Genomic DNA, 17074 nt, shown 5'->3' with positions numbered 1-17074 from the left:
GCTCTGGGCTGACCCCACTCTGCTGTGGTATGGCTTGAGTAAGGCCAGATCTGCTTCCTTTCTCCTTCACATGCACTTCCAGAGCTTCTAACAGCTCAGATAAAAGCCTGGGGAACCGTGCAGAGCGCAGCTGCTGGGTCCAGAGCAGGCCTGGGGCCTTCCTCCCCACCCAGGAATGGGGTCCCAAACACTGGGCAGCAGGTTGGGAACCCTGGTGTGATCAGGCTGTTGGGGTACACTGCTGTGCTTGTAGTGCTGGCTTCACCAGGGCTGTTCCTTGGGGTCTCTCACCCGCATTTTCCTGATCTCCCACCGCTGGGCAGGTTGGGACGGGCTCTTTGCAAAGAGCAGCACGCAGGGAAAACCCAGGCTGGGGTCCCTCTGGCCTCGTCCTCATCCAGTGGCTCTCCCTGGTTGGGGACTGCAGGCAAACCAGGGGCTCTGAGGGTTCTCCTCTGGGCCATTGGCACCCGTTGTTCCTTTCAACATATGGCTCTTGGGGAGAGGGGAGGCAGGCGGTGTTAGCTGGTGGCCTCAGTGTGGCACCTTGTTACTCTCTGGGAAGAAACTTGTATTGCAAAACTCCAAATTAATTCCCTCTTCTCTTTCTCCCTTCTCAAGTCACCTTCTGGCTCTTGTTTTTTTGTCTTGCGAGTGCCTTTGCCAGCTGGCCTCTTTCCACAGCCCGTGTTTCTGGAGATACACTCGCAGAGCTGGAGGGAGTGGGCCAGCCTGGCCGCCTCTGCCAGCCTCAGCCGTGTTTCCCTGAGTGTGGCTGTGCAGCAGCACCCTGCCTGTGGTCACCCGTGTGCTTCTTTACTCGCTGCCTGTCCACCTAAAGCAACCTTTATGTCTCCTGGGGATGTGTAAGGGTAAGGCTGGCACTGCCTCTTCTGCTCTGAGTGCCCCTTGGTAATCTTTGGGCTCAGTACCCAGGAGAGCAGCGAAAGCAGCTGCCTTCCCTGCCTGCCCCAGAGCCCGGGGAAATGAGCGACAGGGCCGGGGTGAGCTGCTCTTTGTCAGGAGGGAGAAGCCAGCTGTGGAAGCACAACCTTAGGATATAATACCCCAGCCACCAGGTCAAGGCTGCGACTCCTCCGTCTCATGGAAATCAAAGATAGGGATGGAAATCCAATGGACAGAGTAACCCCTGCTCAGCAGGCTCGGAGGAAGCAGCTGTCTGATTTGTTTTTATGAGTGGTGTAACAGGCAAGCTTGCCATGGTGCCGATCGGTTTGTGCCAGTGCTTTCCTCCAAACCTGAGGAGCTTCCAGTGAGTCAGGAACACCTGCTGTCCCCAGGACACAGACAGGGAAGTATGTGCCCACGTGCCTACGTGTTTTGGGGCTGGAGGGTATTAGCTACCCAGCAGCTCAGATGCTGACATGCTCTTTAAATATTTCTATTTGCAGATTCAAGGAGGATAAGGGAAATAATAAACGTGGCTTGTATTTTTGGCAGCAGTTTTAATAAGCTGAAATGCCTTTACCTTGTCCCAGGCTTGTGCATATGTACATGTGTGAGTGTTTGTGTGTCTGGTGTCAGAGTCAGGACCTGAGACTGGTTCCTCCCTTGGGGTCCGTGCCCTGGCCAGGTTCTGGCACAACCCTGTACAGGACAGCTCAGCTTCAACAGAGGGGCTCTGGTAATGCTGTCCCCTGTCACCTGGTGTGGCTGTGGCAGCTCCCTGTCACTGCAGAGCTGCCTCTTTGCCTGTGTGGGGCTCTGCACGTATCCACCTCTGAGGCGATGTCCTTTGCTCCTGGGCTTTGAGCTGTTCTGCATGTGGGTTTCCATCCTGATTTCCTCTTGTGTCAGAGCCCTGGGGCAGGAACTGACCACGAGGGCAGTGCTGTGCTGTCCCCCTTCTTTTCCACTCTACCCCACTGCTGGCATCCCCAGTACAAAACTTCCCTGAGTACAAAACTTTATTGAAATGAATGTTTTTAACACAAAATACCCCGTGTTAGCTCAGTTACTGAGAAGGAACAGATTTATCAGATAAATCCCAGCAGGCCTGTACATGTTGTAACTGTCTGGTGTATTGCAATAAAAATATACATTAAGTATAAATATATATTTACAGTGTGCAAGGACAAGCCAGGAGCACAGACTCTGTTTTGAGTTTCCAGCATGCATATTAATGACGAACAGCTTAGGCACAGTGAAAAACAGGGGTGAGTACGTTGTGGATCTTAGGAGAATGGCTTTGGATTTATAGCTGTGTAACTGAGGGCAGGATGAGGCCTTTTTTCTCTTACCAATAAATGAATTTTCCACTTGGACTGTTTTTTGCCCATGATGGCAGCATTCTTAAATAAGCATTTGCAGTGAAATAGGTATTTCTCCAGGCCATTTCCCCCAGGTGTCATTGCACAATGCCATGTGTTCAGGGATGTCGTTATGGGGTGGTCTGTGTGCTGCTACAATGCCCCACGTAACTGAAAGCACTTCTTTTTAATGCTGTAATAATACTTTGTCCTTCCTCTCAAGAACTCAAGGGACTTTACAAACCTGAGTGAATGACTCCATCACCAAGAGGGGTGGAGAAGTAAGTCAGAGCAGTGCAGTGACTTGCCCTAAGTTATATACTGAGAACGTAGCAGAGGTTAGAGGGGAGCTAGCTCTTTACCTGTTCCAGTGCTTTACTTCAACCTCTAGACCTGGATGAAGAAGGAAGCGCCACTGCTGTTTGTGTAACACTTGTAAGATATTCAGATTATGCCAATGCATACAGGCTAGGCTACTTCCTCCTTTAAGAGGGGCAGAAAGCATACCTCTCTGCTCCTTGACACCAGTACCCATGGGTCATTTCCAACCATGCAGTGACACAGGATTGCCCAGGAAAAATCTAATTCAGTAAGTCCTGCATACAGTGAAACGCTGTGGGACACACCAGCCTGGATTCTGAGAGTAGCCAGTCTCTCTTGTGTGGTAGTGAGACGCAGGGCTTATTAGTTTATGCCTAGTGCTGGGGCCTGGCTCTTCCTGGAGCTCTCCTGGTTGCCTCTAACCCCTGGATCTTTGCTGTAAGGTGTGGATGTAGAATACATTCAGAGTCCCCTGTTATTAGCTAGGGATAGGAACAGGTTTTTTTTCATTATTTTCCTCCCACTCCAAGTTAAAAATACAACACAGTTCATTTGTCACTTGATCACAGTAAATGCTCTGCTGAAAGAAAGTGATTTTAGGTGTTTGTTGCCAGAATTTATGACCTGGGCAAGTCTCTGCAGAAGCCCTGTCCAGGTTGAGCACGGCTCAGCGAATGCAGTCTATTTGCATGCCCCAGCCTTATCTTGCTAACCATCAGAGCAGAACATGGTTACGGCACCAGCCTGGCACAGATTGTTGCTGCCCCTAATCCAGGAATTCCCACCTTGCTGCTGGTCCCAACTGACTTCTGCTCACAGTGTAAATCCAGAGTAACAGCCACCTTTAAAGAATTCCTCTGGATTTACACTTGGACAGGTGATGTCAGCTCTGGCCTAGTACCTGCTGTAACTAAAAAGTGAGAGCTCCCACGAGTTCCTTTGTCGCATATCAGGATGTACAAGGCCCTGGGGTGCCAGGACACCAAAACCTTGACTTCATTAGTCTCCAGAGTGATGCAGGAATCTGTACAAGCTTAATGAGGTGGGCAGCCCCATGCTGGATGGAGGTGCTGGGGAGGGTCTTCTTCCATGGAACAGGCACTGGCAGCGGGATCTCCAGCAGAGACCTGGAGTTGTCCCTCACTTGAGACTGTGCTGGGTCTCCCGGTGCCTCCGTAGGTCCACCTTGCGTTGGAAGCCCTTGGCACAGAGCTCGCAGCTGAAGGGCTTGAAGCCAGTGTGCTTGCGGCTGTGAGTGATGAGGTTGGAGCTCTGGCTGAAGGCTTTGCCACATACCTGGCATTTGTGGGGCTTCTCCCCTGCAGGGCAGAGAAGATGGTAAGAAAGATATTAGCAGATGGTGGAAATAAATTAGCTTTCAGCAGACTCAGGCCTGACTGGCTGTGCTTAGGCACCAGTGTTGTCAGCCCGGCTGTCCTGCTGATGTGTCTGCACTCTCCTCCAGCAGCAGAGGGTGAGAAGAACCAGAGGCTAGACAATAGCCACCTCCTTGTCACCCAGAAGACACGCATCTTAGGGATGCTATGAGCTTCAGCTGACAGCGAAGATTGACTTATTAGTGCCTCTGGACACATCGCCAGCACAGCTTCTCCATGTCTGGGATCTGTGTGTACATGGACCTGGTGGACTCCAGTTTTTATTTGCTTATTGGGATCATTTTGTTTCTCACCCGTGTGGATGTAAGTGTGTTTCTTCATGTCGGACTTCTGGTGGAAGCGCTTGCCACAGTACTGGCAGGGGTAGGGCCGTGTGTCTGAATGGATCAGCAGGTGCGTGGAGAGGGTAGAGGAACGCTTGAATGTCTTCCCACACATCTTGCATTCAAAACTTCTTTCCTGGTAAGGAAGAAAATCATGGGGTGTCAGTTGGTAGCTGCAGAACATGTGACAGAGCTTGAGGACTGTTAAATCATTGACTATAGTAGATTTGATAAGCAAATCTCCCCAGCTCACGGGCTGATGTGCTAATATGAAGAGGATGAAAGGATTGTTACTTATGGAAATGGCTTGCATCTTGTGATCCAGACTCCTGCACCCTTTAGAGAAGGTGAAGCACCTGAGAAGCAGTAGCAACCATCCTCCCCTCCCAATCTGAGACATTTTAAGGACAGTCTGAGACTTGAGAGATAAGAGAGCTATGATCTGTGGTTTTCAGAGCTCCTAGCGTTGCCACTGGGTGCTGAAGGAAAGCCATCCTGCTTGTAACCTAGGAAAGTCACTTCCCTGATAACGAAACAACAGCTAAGGTCCCAGCACTCATCAGCTCTGGAGAGCTGATTCTCTGGAACCATGCTACCCACCTGGGAATGAATATTGGTGTGCTGCTCCAGGCTTACAGCATGCCCGAAGGTTTTGCCACATACTTCACAAGCAAAAGGCCGGGTCCCACTATGAGATCTTCGTACGTGGACCTCCAGGCCATGGGGAGTGGAGAATACCTGAAAAACAAAATGTCAGTGATTTTTCCAGGAGGCAGCTTTGTCTATATCTTTGATTTCAATTCCTTCTCTTTGATTCTTTCCTTTCGTAGGCCATGTAAACTGCGTGATTCCTAGCACCCTTGTCCTCAGCCAGGAGAATGAATGGGCACCTATTTCAAGCCACATGCATTGCACCTTGAGGTGAGCCACTGAAACACTGATGTATTTGATGAAAGCTGCTCCCAACCCTCCTCGTCCCCGAGGTTCTCTCCTCCATGATGCACCTTGTTGCACTTCACACAGTGGTAGGTCTCCATATCGGAGGAGTAATGCATGCTGTAATCCAGAGGGGGCTCGGGGCTTGGCAGGAGGTGGCTGCTGTACAGGCTGACGGGGTGCTCCAGGAGGGCTGACTGCATGGTGGAAGACATCTGTCGGTAGCCGTATGGCAAGTGGAAAGTGTCCCAAGAAAAGCCAGTTTTGTAGAAGGTAGAGGTGCTGGTCGGGGTAGTGCAGTCTTTGATCTGCAGACCTGGGATGGTCATCTCTGAGTTGGTAAAGCAGAGGGAGAAGGGAGTGTCATGTCAATGCCTGCAGCTGGATACCAGTAAAATAATAATAATAAAAAAAAAACCTCCCCAGATACCTTGCCTGTTTAATGACCCTGGGAGTTGCAAACTTCTTGTTCTTTGACTCAAACCCTGATCCCTGTACAAATTTCATATTTAGACTTTGATTTCAGTCTGAGGAAGTTTTAGGGGGAAGGAGATGCTAAGGCAGTATTAACCCCCTTACTAGCATCTGAACAAGCATCATATGGACACCAGCCTTGACCATATCACACAGCTACACCAGTCCTTGAGATGTAGAGGCTCGCTCGCTGGGAATGATAGCCTTGTACTTCAGGGAGATGCTGATCTAAGCCAGAAGTGTAAGGGAAAATACAGAAAGCTCTTGATGAGCTCTGCCTGGGCAAATTTAACCAATGGGGTCAAAATAAGAGCTGCCATTTACTGAAAATCTGGACCCAGTCACAGGGGCCTCATAAGCCAACCAGCCTAGCCCTGACCTTTTTGGCAATTCTGGCCCTGGGGAGCAGACCTTGAGCTGAAGGTCCTGGCAGCATCCTGCTTGGGTGCTGGATGGGGACACTTTCTTCTTTCGGTTCAGAAGGGTCCTTTTCTTGTTTTGGAACCACGCATTCTAGGTCCTGTTTCTTGCCATCTTCTGATGCCTTGTCTCCTATGGCTGCAATTACAGTAGTGTCACGGTTAGTTTATTCCACCCCATAAACCCTGTAAGAAAACCACCTCGTTAGGTGGTCTGTGTACTTATCTGTGAACTCAAGCTCAGATACGTGAGTCCACGCTCAGTTCCCCGAATCAGTGCAGAGCAGTGCAATCAGTGTGGCAATCAAGGTCTGCCCACTGCTGACAAAGGGAAATTCCAAGCAGCATAAGAGAGGCAAGGCAGAGGAAGACAGGAAGAAATAATAGAGCACTTGATGCCCTATATAACTAGAGCAAATTAACCCTAGAAGGCCACATTGTAAGAATAATTTCCTTATTTAAAACCATCATCATTTATGAGGGTAACTAACAATCACTAACTTATTAACCTCCCCAACCCCCCCCAACAGAGCTGAGTATTGTTAACCTGAATTTATGGACAGCTGAGCAGGGAAGCAGAGAGGGGAGGTGCCCACAGAGCCCAGTCTCCTGCCCACACTCAGTTTCTCCGTGCCTGTCCCAGCCCATAAGAGACCAACCAGCACTTGTTAGAAATAGACTTTATAGTAAGAATTTAAAAGAGAGGTCCGATATATATGCTGCCTTTCTGCTGAAGGTGGGACTGGGCTGCTGAAGAGCAGCATCCCTCTGTTTGTCTAAGCCCTCTTGTGCTGCAGATAAACACTAATGGCAGGAATTGAGATTGGACTGTCACCTCTTTTCTGCAATCAAACTTGTCATAGGGCTGGACTCTAGTTCCACAGCCAGGGCCAGAACAAAGGGTAAGTTGATCCTAGATTTGAATAAAGAAAATTTGAATGCTGCCTGAAGGAAGAAAATAATTGTCCTAGCCATGCTATTGCATGGATGTCTCTGGGGGAGCATGAACAGACGGGGAGGACAGCAGGCATAGGCAGAAACACTGTTGGTTTGTATTGATCTGGTACGTAGCAGCCAGCCTTTCAAGTGCAAGGTGTAGGACTCCTTTCACAGTGTTAGATTATCACCAGTATCTTCTCGCTCTAGCTGTAACCTTCCTTGCAGGTCACAAGGAGGAGGTGGTAACACACTGAGGTAGAGAAAATGTAGATAGAAGATGTGGACATTGAACACAGTGGGTTAGAGATCGAGGTGGCAGAGCTGCCAGTTTGTAGAATGCCAGCCAAGCAGAAGCTCTTTTCCCAGCTGCTAATTGCCCGAGGTTGGACATCCTTCCAAATGTGACCAACTCCTCGCAGCGATCTGGTATCTCAAATCTCCCCCCAAGGGAGGTGGGAATCAACAACTGGAGCAAGAACAGAGAAAAAGGCAGGATTCTCAGTGTAACTTCCACACAGGTGGAGAACTGGCCATCAGAAACCTTGTGATCTTTTAGGGTTTCCAACACTTGTGTCTGCCCAAAGCATACCAGTGTGGAGGATTCTCATTGCACTGTCTCTGACAAAAGCAGCAGCCCGGCAAGAAACAAAGGGAGGATCTAAATTTATTTTCAGTGCAACAGTATGGATTTGTCCTAAAGAAAGAGGGTACGCGGTGCAGGATAACCTAGTATTTAGACTGCCATCCCTGTATGGAAACCCTTAGTTATTCTGTAGCTCATTCATCCTACTCCCTTGGCTTGCTTAATCCATAATTTATTTGCCCCAGTGTATTCTTACAAGCCCAGTGGCTGTATTGACTCACCAGTGAAGGCAGAGGAGATTGGATCCCACGTGAATACAGGCAGATCATCTTCCACAAAGCGGTGTTGGTGGTAGGTATGAGCCTTTTTGCTCTTCACCAAAAAGGAACGTGGCATTTTCCATTCACTGCCTGGGCAGAAACACAAAATGACAGCAGGTAAATCTCTGGTTTGTGGGGTAGTTTCTTGCTTGCTCCCACAGCACGTCAGTTGTGTATGCAGCAGTGATGAGAATTAAAAACCCTTCTGCTGGGGAGCCAGATAGGTCATCTCCAAGGTCCCCCCACCCAGCTGAAGAGAGGGGAGTGGTTGCTTGGGCTTAGGCGCTTGCTGGGTCTCAACTTTGGGGAAAACACCTAGCTGTGGAGGGGCTGAGCAGGATAACTTACTGCCAGATATTTTCTGCTGCTCAGGTAGAGATGGGACTGCAGATTGAAGGTGGGATTGCAGATCATATTATGCTCCGTTTAAAAAAAAAAAAAAAAAAAAAATTCCTCACAATCCACCCCTAGGTTGAGGCAAAGGATTACTGCTGTCTGTGAAGACAGAGGTGAAGAAATGGTGGCATGCTTAAAGAGTGTGGTGTTACAGACCAAAAATGTTTCTGTGGCAGGGATAGATGAGAATCCAGAATCTCTCTCATGCAGTTCTCTGCTCTGCTTCTATGAGATTGTCCTCTCACGGGGAACAGTAGGGACTGCTGGTTGGAGAGCTCCCGTTTCAGAAAGGGGTTTTGCACCCAGAGCAGTTCAGTCCCACCCGTGGCATTGGCTCCTCTGAAATTGCCGTCCAAATAATAATCACAGTAAAACCATCGAGAATGGGAAAAATGCAATGGAAAATCCCCACAGCCTTAACGTGCGTTGGGTTTCCTTCTCGTTGGCCATAGCTTGAATGTTTTGTGTTGTGGCTGGCAAACACCGGTCAAGCAGAGGCAGAGCAGAAGTGCTGGGTGCGAGAGGTTACCTTTTGGATCTGACTCAAATATCATAGACCGTTGGAATGACAAGCATAAAATGCTGAAATTTAATCATCCCAAATTCTCTTGCAATGTATCTGTTATCTTCACTGCCCAGAACCCAGCCCGCCCTGTGCCCGCTCCCCGTGGCTAGTAACTGTTCTCGTGCAGACAGTACGACAACAGGCTCGATGCTGTGCATGGCAATATCAGCTGGTGCACTATTTGCATATGCATTTGCATTTTCCCTTGTAATTGTTCGAGATAGTAGCACTAAAAGCAAATCTTGCTATATTTCATATGAAAAGTTAGCAGCAAGTCTTTGCTCTCTACTAGTGGGCAAGTGCATTGTTATTTTTTGCTTTTTTTTTTTATTTTCTTTTTTCCTGGGAGCAGTTGAAATGTGGTGCACTTATTTACTAAAAAAGAACAACGTTTGGTCCTGTTGAGTAGGAATGATGTGAGGTGTCTATGTAAGTCAGGACAGAGCAGCGTGGGCTCCTGAAATCCCAAACAGCCAGCGATGGAAAAGGTCTGCTCTGGCTGCTCCTTCGGGTTCAGAAGTACCTGCCCTTACCCCTGTATGCTAAATATAATTACATAGCTCAGTGGTGCTTCACTTCAGGCTTTGAGGGCCAGATTTATGATGGTGCCTGCGGCTACAGGTACATGTACAGGAGGGGAATTCACACAGCAAAGCCTGCTGTGGACAGGTAGGTTGCCAAGCCCATTGCTGTTGGTGGGAGCCAGGTGCTCACCAGCCCCAGCACCTTCAGAAATCCCATTACAGCTGTAGCTGGCCTTATAAATCTGGTCCAGGATTCCCACTTTCGTATGTGACTTCAGCCATTTTCTCTCCTGCAATGACTCACCTGTTTTTATCTATTTCCAAGAAATGTACATGTGGCTTGAGATGAATCTGAGAAAACAGAAGCCAAGAGTGGATTTGTTAATTTAATTTTAGCAAGAGGGCAAAGTACTGAGAAGGAACCATGAGCATGCACTAGAGAGAAGGGACGCTGAAGTCCAACACTGTATTTACTTGGCTGTAACTCTCACAGGGTTCCTTCTAAGTATCATAAAGTGCATCTCTGCCCATCCTGCGCACACAGAAGCGCTCGGCTCAGTACAAACACAGAAGTGTTCGGTGATGGCCGTAGCCCTTGCAGCAATGTGCCCTGCCCAGCCGGTAGCCTCCCATCCTAGCAGAAGTGCTCAGCTCAGAGGGCACGGCAGGAGGGGCTCGGTACCAGGTGGGACAGCTGTGTGTGGAGCCGCACTTGGCAGCGTAGACGTGCCCCAGATTAAAGTCCTGCCACAAGCCCTTTCTACATGGGATTTCCACTCATGTCAGAGGGATTTTCCCACCTGGTGGGCAGGACTGTGCCCACAATGGAGAGTATTCATACCACCAAGCTTTAGACATCTGATTTGTCTGCCTGAATTAACCAGTTAACTTCCCTGGGCTTCCTACACAGCAGAGGAAGAGGCTCTGGCAGCAGGTAACTGAATGCACGAGGAAAGCACGCACGCTGCACTGCCTCCTGGAAGAGCTGCTGTCCCTGCCCGCCAGCCAGAGGACCCTGAGGCATTCACCAGATAAATTTGAGGACTGGAGGTGGGTGGCATGAGTAATGTTGCAGTGTTTTACTGTAGTGCCCATGGACTAAGTACATGAAGGTGCTAAACACGGTTTCTCTTCTCATGCTGGTTGGACGTAGCTGCATAAGAATCAATGGGATTTTTCTGGATGTGTTTTCTCCAGCATATGTAAAAGACAAATTTGGGCCAGTATCTTGACTGCTGATAAGGGCCTCTACAGAGCAACATGATCTTTAATGCACTACTGAACGTTGCAAAAGGAAGTTACTTTCCCCCACCCCATTTCACAGAGAAAACAGGAACTGGGTGCCCAAAGCATAGTTAATTAACAACTGCATTGGACTCTTTGATTCACACAACCGAGTTAGAGGAAAGCTAGAAGCACAGATTGGGAGAGAAAAAAATACTGTGTCCTTGAAACTCAGCATTATCAGTCGCAAGTGATCAACTGCTACCAGCAGCTAACTGTATTTCATAGGGACAGTAGTGCTATGGACAGCAGCCCCTGCTATGGCTTAAACAATCACTGAAGCTTCCAACAGAATTTAGCTTCAACCTTTTGCTAAAAGTTGCACTTTTTTTTTTTTTAACGGAATCTGTTCTTGCCAGCCCTTGCAGCACTTGGTCTGGCAGCCGCACAATGGAGTTCATTGCCTGGGCAAGAATGTCGTCCCAAAACACACAAGCACAGCATTTTGTGGATTCAGTACAGAATATAGCATCAATAGCCAGCTGGAATTGACACTCTTATTCGTTTGCCATTCCTGTAGCTGTATAATAATGTTGTAGTAATCTGCTCTGAGGAAGAGATAGCCAAAACAACCCAGGGGAAGAAAAAAAAAAAAAAAAGCTTCATTATTTTGGGTACCTAACTTGAAGCATCTGCAAAGAGCTTGTTTTTACCAGCTACAGATGCACAAGCCAGATTTGAAAATGTACCCAGCACCTGTGTATTCCCCTTCTGTGTTCAAATTCAAAGTTCCTTCATCCCCAGTGATGCTCTCTGGTGAGCATCCAAATCAAAAGTGTCTATTATTTGTTTTTAATGGGGTGTTTTCTGTCTTCATGATCCTAATGTCCTATGTTCCTCCTGAAGCCCGGAATCCAGTATCAGAGCATGGCAGCTCGCAGTACCCAAAAACACAGGATCAGGCCCTTTGATACAATTTAGAAGAAATCAGTATTTTCTCTATATTACATTACGGGGCCATTCTGTCAGCGGTTCCTTCAGTGAGACAATTCATAATCCAAAATATTGTATTTGGGAACAGGATTGTGCCATGCCGAATCAGGAACCCAGTTTGCAACACAAGTTCCATTCTAAAACTGACTCATTTTTCTTTAAGCCCTTCTAAATTCGAGTATTCCTGTTTTTCAAATTGACAAGGTTAATTGTAGAGATGAAACCCTTTTCCCCACTGCACTTGGAGGAAATACTTAATTTTTAAATTAAAGTTGATACGTGGCTTCAGGTAAGCTGATAAGCGTACCAAGTTTTAGACTAAAAGAGGCTTATTTCCCTCCTGCTTAATTTATTTTTAATTTTTAGTATTCTTTTCTGCTCTTTCTGGCAAAAATGAAGCTACCGAAAATAAAGAATAGCGGGTCTGTCAGAAGACTATATTTTTGTAAAAAGCACAAAACAAAACATAACCCATGTTTGAAATTTTTAAGAGCCCAAATAAGAGATTTAGTGGACTCCTTACTCCTTAAATTTAAATCATATTCATAAAGAATTCCAGTTCTTTACAACAAAATTAATCATGCTTCCACTAGTCCATGCTTGTAAAATTTAATTTACTTGGGGCAAGTAATTTGAATGTGGCTTTTTAGTGGAAAAATGCGCAGAATGTTATTCATTCTTGTGGTAAGACTGGGCAAATGGACATCATGCCAAAGCTTGGAAGTTACGGTGAAATTTTTGTTGAAGAAGTGCAATGGAAATGCTTGTGCACCTTTATTGCCTAGAAAAAAATGTTTAGAATACAAAATTGCAGCATTTGTTCTTTAGAAACTTCCTTTAGCTCCCGGTGACGTTGGGAATGCCGCTAGCTTTAGCAAACTGCCTTAAGCTTCCCTGGATAAAAAGAATGGTAGAGCACAATCTAACAAATCCTATTTCCCTTTAATATATACATGCGCTTACTTTGTGAACTTGTAAACCATTTGTTTTCCCGCTTAATGTATTGAACCAGCCTGGTAGTATAGGAGATATGCCTATAAATATCTAATTGCATATGCTAAAAAATTTGTTACACTAATCAGCATATACTTAGAAAGGATGGAGAGAGAACATAAATAAAAGATAGGTTTGAAGCAAAAATCCTAACCAGGAGAGACTGAATTCTCATCTAGGAAAATTGGCATAAATTAATTGATGGCAGCAGAGATGTGCTGTTTTCTGAATTTATAGGTCTTGCTCCGTAGAATAGCAATTAAAAGGAAAAATACAGCACATCCTCAATGCTCAGGTACAAAAGTTTACATCTGGAAACTGCCTGCTGTATGTAGCTTGCTGGGATGCAGGTGTCTGAGACCATTGACACATCTATTTTATTCTATTATCATTTTCCCATGTGGGAAGATAAAGCAAGTAGATGGCATATAATTTTTAAAAGTTTGACCTGTTTGATATACATAAACCATTACCATAAATGCTCAGTACAAGTGACTTACACAGGGAAACACATTACATATTTGCAAACAGAATAAAAGAGTAAGAAAAAGAGTATAAAACACATCAGAGAAAGGAGTTAAACACTGAAATTTGAAGTGTTTAAAAGAATAAATAAATCACCTGTTTAGGGAACTTTGCTTTACTGGATTCGCCTCAATCTCCCCAGGCAAGCCCCCAGTGAAATGTCTTCTCGCTGGAGTCCTTCTTCCACTTTTTCACTTAGTTGCTGTCTGCTGAAATAGATACTTCTCCTTTTTTCTCTCTGTTTTTTTGCCCCTGTTCCCCTCCCTGATTTTTCAATCAGATTATTTGTGTCAAAATCTGGCGGTGAAGAAACAGCCAATAGAGAAGCAGAGCCCAGAAAGTATTTGCTTATCAAAACTTTCCAGGACTTTGAAAACTTGAAGAGAATTCACGATGCCCAGCTCTAAACCCTAGGGGCAGCACCCTTAACTTTCTGGGGCAGCTTTGCTTTCTGCAGGAACACTCTTCTGTCATACTGACAATGAGCATGACACAGGGAAATTATGTATCAAGCAGGCATTTGTTCTTTTTTTTTTTTTTTTTTTTTTTTAAAAAAAAAAGCTTTAAAGAAATCTATATTTTTACACATTTATCCACACATCATATCTTTCACAAACAGACACACCATCTGTCTCGCATACACACACTCACTTCAGTCTCATAAACAAAACCATATAGCACATATGCACAAAATTATTATATACTAGAAAGGATCTTTTATCTCTTCAATTTCCGAGGAAAAAGGAATAAGAGCTTTCACAGTAAGAACTGAAAAAGATGTGTGTTAATCACCCTTCATTTTCCTATACGTGTGTGCAATTCATACATTTTTTAAGCACTGCTCTCTATATATACAGCTGTATATAGGATATAATTATAGACTTAAGAAAGCTCGTTAACAAGGATCTTTGCAAAAAGCTCTTCAATTCAAGAGCAATAATAAGAATTTGTTCTTCTATCACTTGCTTTCAGAAAGGGATTGAAAATGGGTTTGCAAGTATGAAATAACTGACTGCCAAACCTCTCTACAAAGGTAGGGTGAAAAAAGGAGAGCAGAGCAGAGGCAGTGACTTTTCTCATGTCACCTGGTGATTCTCCAGTAAAGGTTAGAACAGGAGGTGAGGAGCAGTGATTTTCTTTGGAGAATCCTTGGACACAACTCCTGTTTGGTCTTCCCAAAGGCTTGGGGGGAAAAAAGGTAATTCCTTGATTTCACCTGTTTTCTGATTTTTCACCAATTTCCCAACTGTGCAAGTGCATGCTGACATGCTGTGTGTGCCCTTGGTTATCCCCTCCTGCACGGACAGCCCAGTCTGTGCATGGGTTGAACAGCAAAGATGCCTTCTGAGAGGTTTATATATACAAGCACACACCCAGCTGCCAAGTGCTTGGACTTTGCTGTCAGACAATTGCCTTTATGTCATGGGGGTTTTCTGCTCATTGTAAGCCTTCAGATGCATGTCGCTGTTTTCTACAGTTGGTTGCACTACACTAGGATTCCGTGTGGTCGCTTTTCCTGCTGTAGCACAGCGTGGTGAGAGCACCAGGAAACAATAACTTTTTTTTTCTGCCATGCAACAGGATCGGCTGCAGGGTGGTGATCCCCTGGTGGAGCAGATGCGGTCCAGAGCCACTTGGGATTCATTGCAGAGGTATTTGGTGTCTGGCTGTGAGCAGGCAGCGGGGGCCTTAGCGCTCTCTGCTGGGACAGCCACAAGTCACAGTTCTTGTCGTCGTGCCTTGCGCGGACACCGCATTGCCCCACGGCACCGGACAGGCTGTGCAATGGGTTTTGATGCAACTCGAAGATAAGAGCGTAGATTTCACCCAAATTGAGAAAGATTCAGATTTTAATCTTTGCCCATCTGTCATTTACTGAGCATAATTAATTCTTGCTGTTTATGGAAGCAAACAATCCCTTTTTCCTTTCCCTCTTCCCCTCCTTATTTATCTAGCTGTTTTGCATGAAAGAAACGTTCCCAAAGCATTGTGCTGGCAAGCTGATTTGCATCCTCTTAAACACAGGCATTTGAAGGATTACATTTCCCGCTACAAAAGACAAGCATTGTAACAGAAAACCAAGATGTACATTGCAGCTTCAGGGTTTCATGTGAAGACAGTTACAGGAATTAAACAAAACAGGAAAATGACAAGCTGCTGAAAGGACTATGTTTTTTTATGAAACATTGGAGCTGGCTTCTGCCAGCACCTTGAGCACAGACTTCCCGTTGACATAAAGTGCAATTGGCTGCAGAAAGTGTCTCTTAAACAAGAGATGGTAAAACCAAGTCAGCCACCAAAAAATCCTACAAAAGGCTAGTTCTACACGCACAAAAAATATCTAATAGCTTGTTCAGTAAAACTTCACCAGTTAGCTGACTTCAGAGGTGCTCCAAAGAGCACTGGGCACAATCATTTGGAGGAGGATGGCCACATCTCCTAGTTTCAGTAATCTATCCATAGAAACAACTGAAAACAAACTGAAAACAAACAAACTGTACCATATCTGTTTCATACAAATTGATCCCTGAGGTAATGGGCACAGATACTCCATGACTAGTACTATTATCACTACACTAGAATGCCTGAAGAGAGATGGGCACACTGTTATAACTGGTTCAGCAATCATTCATCCTCTCTCCTTTGTTTTATTTCAGGAGTTCCTATGCACCAAATAGTTGCAGGATGGGAACACAGTCGGGAAAGCTGCCACCTTGGTGTGTTGTGATCTTACTCTTGCCTAAATTTCTGTTTGTGGCTCCTGTTAAACTTAACACCTCTGCTCTTCAATTAAATCAATGGCAAAAGGTGATTTATACAAACTGGAGGGAAAAATCAAAGTGTGTTGGGAATGCATTTAAACTTGAAGGACCTTTAGGCAGGCCCCATGTGGTCAGTCATATTTTGTATTTGTATTGATATAATTTTTATTGTTGTTTCTTCTTGTTTCAGTGTTGGCAGACAAAGAGGTTCTTTGGACGCTGGAACCTTGTGCTGTTCCTGACCCACATGGGACATGGTGGATATACAGCTAGTTCAGCTTGCCACTGAGGACAATTTAATTTTGTGTATTGCTGTGAGTTTTTATTACATGTCCTATGCTCTAGTGCATCCTAAGTAAATAGATTATTCTTACTGAGTTATGCATTTAATAAACAGGTTAATTATAACACATCAAGCCCATTCTAATGCTGTTGTCTTCCCTTTAAAATCTAGCAGCCATCCCCTTCTGCAGCATCCATGTTTTCTATGTCAATTTTAATGCTATAGTAATTAAGTCACACTAAAATAACACAACTAATTGCTTTCGGTTCCTTTCTGAAACTCATCCTAATTTCCACTCTTTTCTGTGGCAGATTAAATAAACATGTTGTCTGCACAGCAGGAAAAAAAAAATACCATCTCTCAGTCCAGACTGCAATAAATACCAACTGCAATGCACAAGGCAGGACAAGATTAAAAACATGCTATCTCCTCCAGAGGCGGGATGACCCCTTACAGGTGCAACACAAAGGAACTATCTCGCTCCTGCAGGGATGACAGCGGGGGAAGAGCACATCTAAAGTTAAAATTCAACCGGTAACTTCTGTGATAGGGTTCTAATCTGTGTCTTCTTAGAGCTAGTTTCTGCTCTGCAAATCCAGTGCCTGTAATTCCCACTGGCAGCCTGGCAGCAGAGGATGGTTCCGAGGGATTAAGGAATCGGCCCCAACGCTTCAGGGGGCTGCCAGGGTGTCCCCACCAACCTCCCCTATGTGGGGGACAAGGAGTGCTGAGACCCCACCGGTCTGAGGGCTGAGACGGAGCCGAAAGTTGAGTGGCTTTGAGGAATGAAGGCTGCAGAGCCTTCCCTGAGGTAATTTAATTTCTCC

The 17074-nt window shown here is 45.7% G+C and overlaps 2 protein-coding genes across 8 annotated transcripts in view; one reads left to right on the top strand and one right to left on the bottom strand.

Moving 5' to 3' along the window:
- LOC311421766 (uncharacterized protein) overlaps positions 1-17074 on the top strand; it is a 24348-nt gene extending 7274 nt beyond the window's left edge. Inside the window, exons 2-7 of one of the 5 annotated variants that reach the window (XR_014684997.1) lie at positions 5142-5232; positions 10378-10517; positions 14236-14400; positions 14784-14854; positions 15860-15919; positions 16155-16380. Coding sequence is in view for 3 of the 5 variants with exons in the window: in XM_084494076.1 (XP_084350202.1) it covers positions 5194-5232; positions 10378-10517; positions 14784-14854; positions 15860-15919; positions 16155-16237 (393 nt within the window). In the remaining 2 variants the exon portion in view is untranslated. Of the gene's footprint in view, positions 1-5141; positions 5233-10377; positions 10518-14235; positions 14401-14783; positions 14855-15859; positions 16011-16154; positions 16381-16558 lie in introns of those variants that run through there. The other 4 variants (XM_084494076.1, XR_014684998.1, XM_084494077.1 and 1 more) reach the window with 4 other exon arrangements.
- Positions 1447-13688, bottom strand: GFI1B (growth factor independent 1B transcriptional repressor). 3 transcript variants are annotated; one of them, XM_084494070.1, is made up of 8 exons: positions 13299-13687; positions 9772-9818; positions 7944-8072; positions 6133-6279; positions 5316-5578; positions 4912-5049; positions 4282-4447; positions 1447-3910 (listed from the first exon to the last, which is right to left on the bottom strand). In XM_084494070.1, the coding sequence occupies exons 3-8, from the start codon at positions 8056-8058 to the stop codon at positions 3732-3734; spliced, it is 1008 nt and encodes a 335-aa protein (XP_084350196.1). In that variant the 5' UTR covers positions 8059-8072; positions 9772-9818; positions 13299-13687; the 3' UTR covers positions 1447-3731. The 3 variants fall into 3 exon arrangements, with proteins under 3 accessions (XP_084350196.1, XP_084350197.1, XP_084350195.1); XM_084494071.1 differs by lacking the exon at positions 9772-9818 and having other exon boundaries at positions 7944-8068; positions 13299-13688; XM_084494069.1 differs by lacking the exon at positions 9772-9818.

The sequence above is a fragment of the Aythya ferina genome, assembly GCF_964211825.1.
Source record: "Aythya ferina genome assembly, chromosome: 20".
NCBI lineage: Eukaryota > Metazoa > Chordata > Aves > Anseriformes > Anatidae > Aythya > Aythya ferina.
The sequence above is the reverse complement of the archived record's forward strand: the minus strand, read 5'-3'. Positions and strand labels throughout refer to the sequence as shown.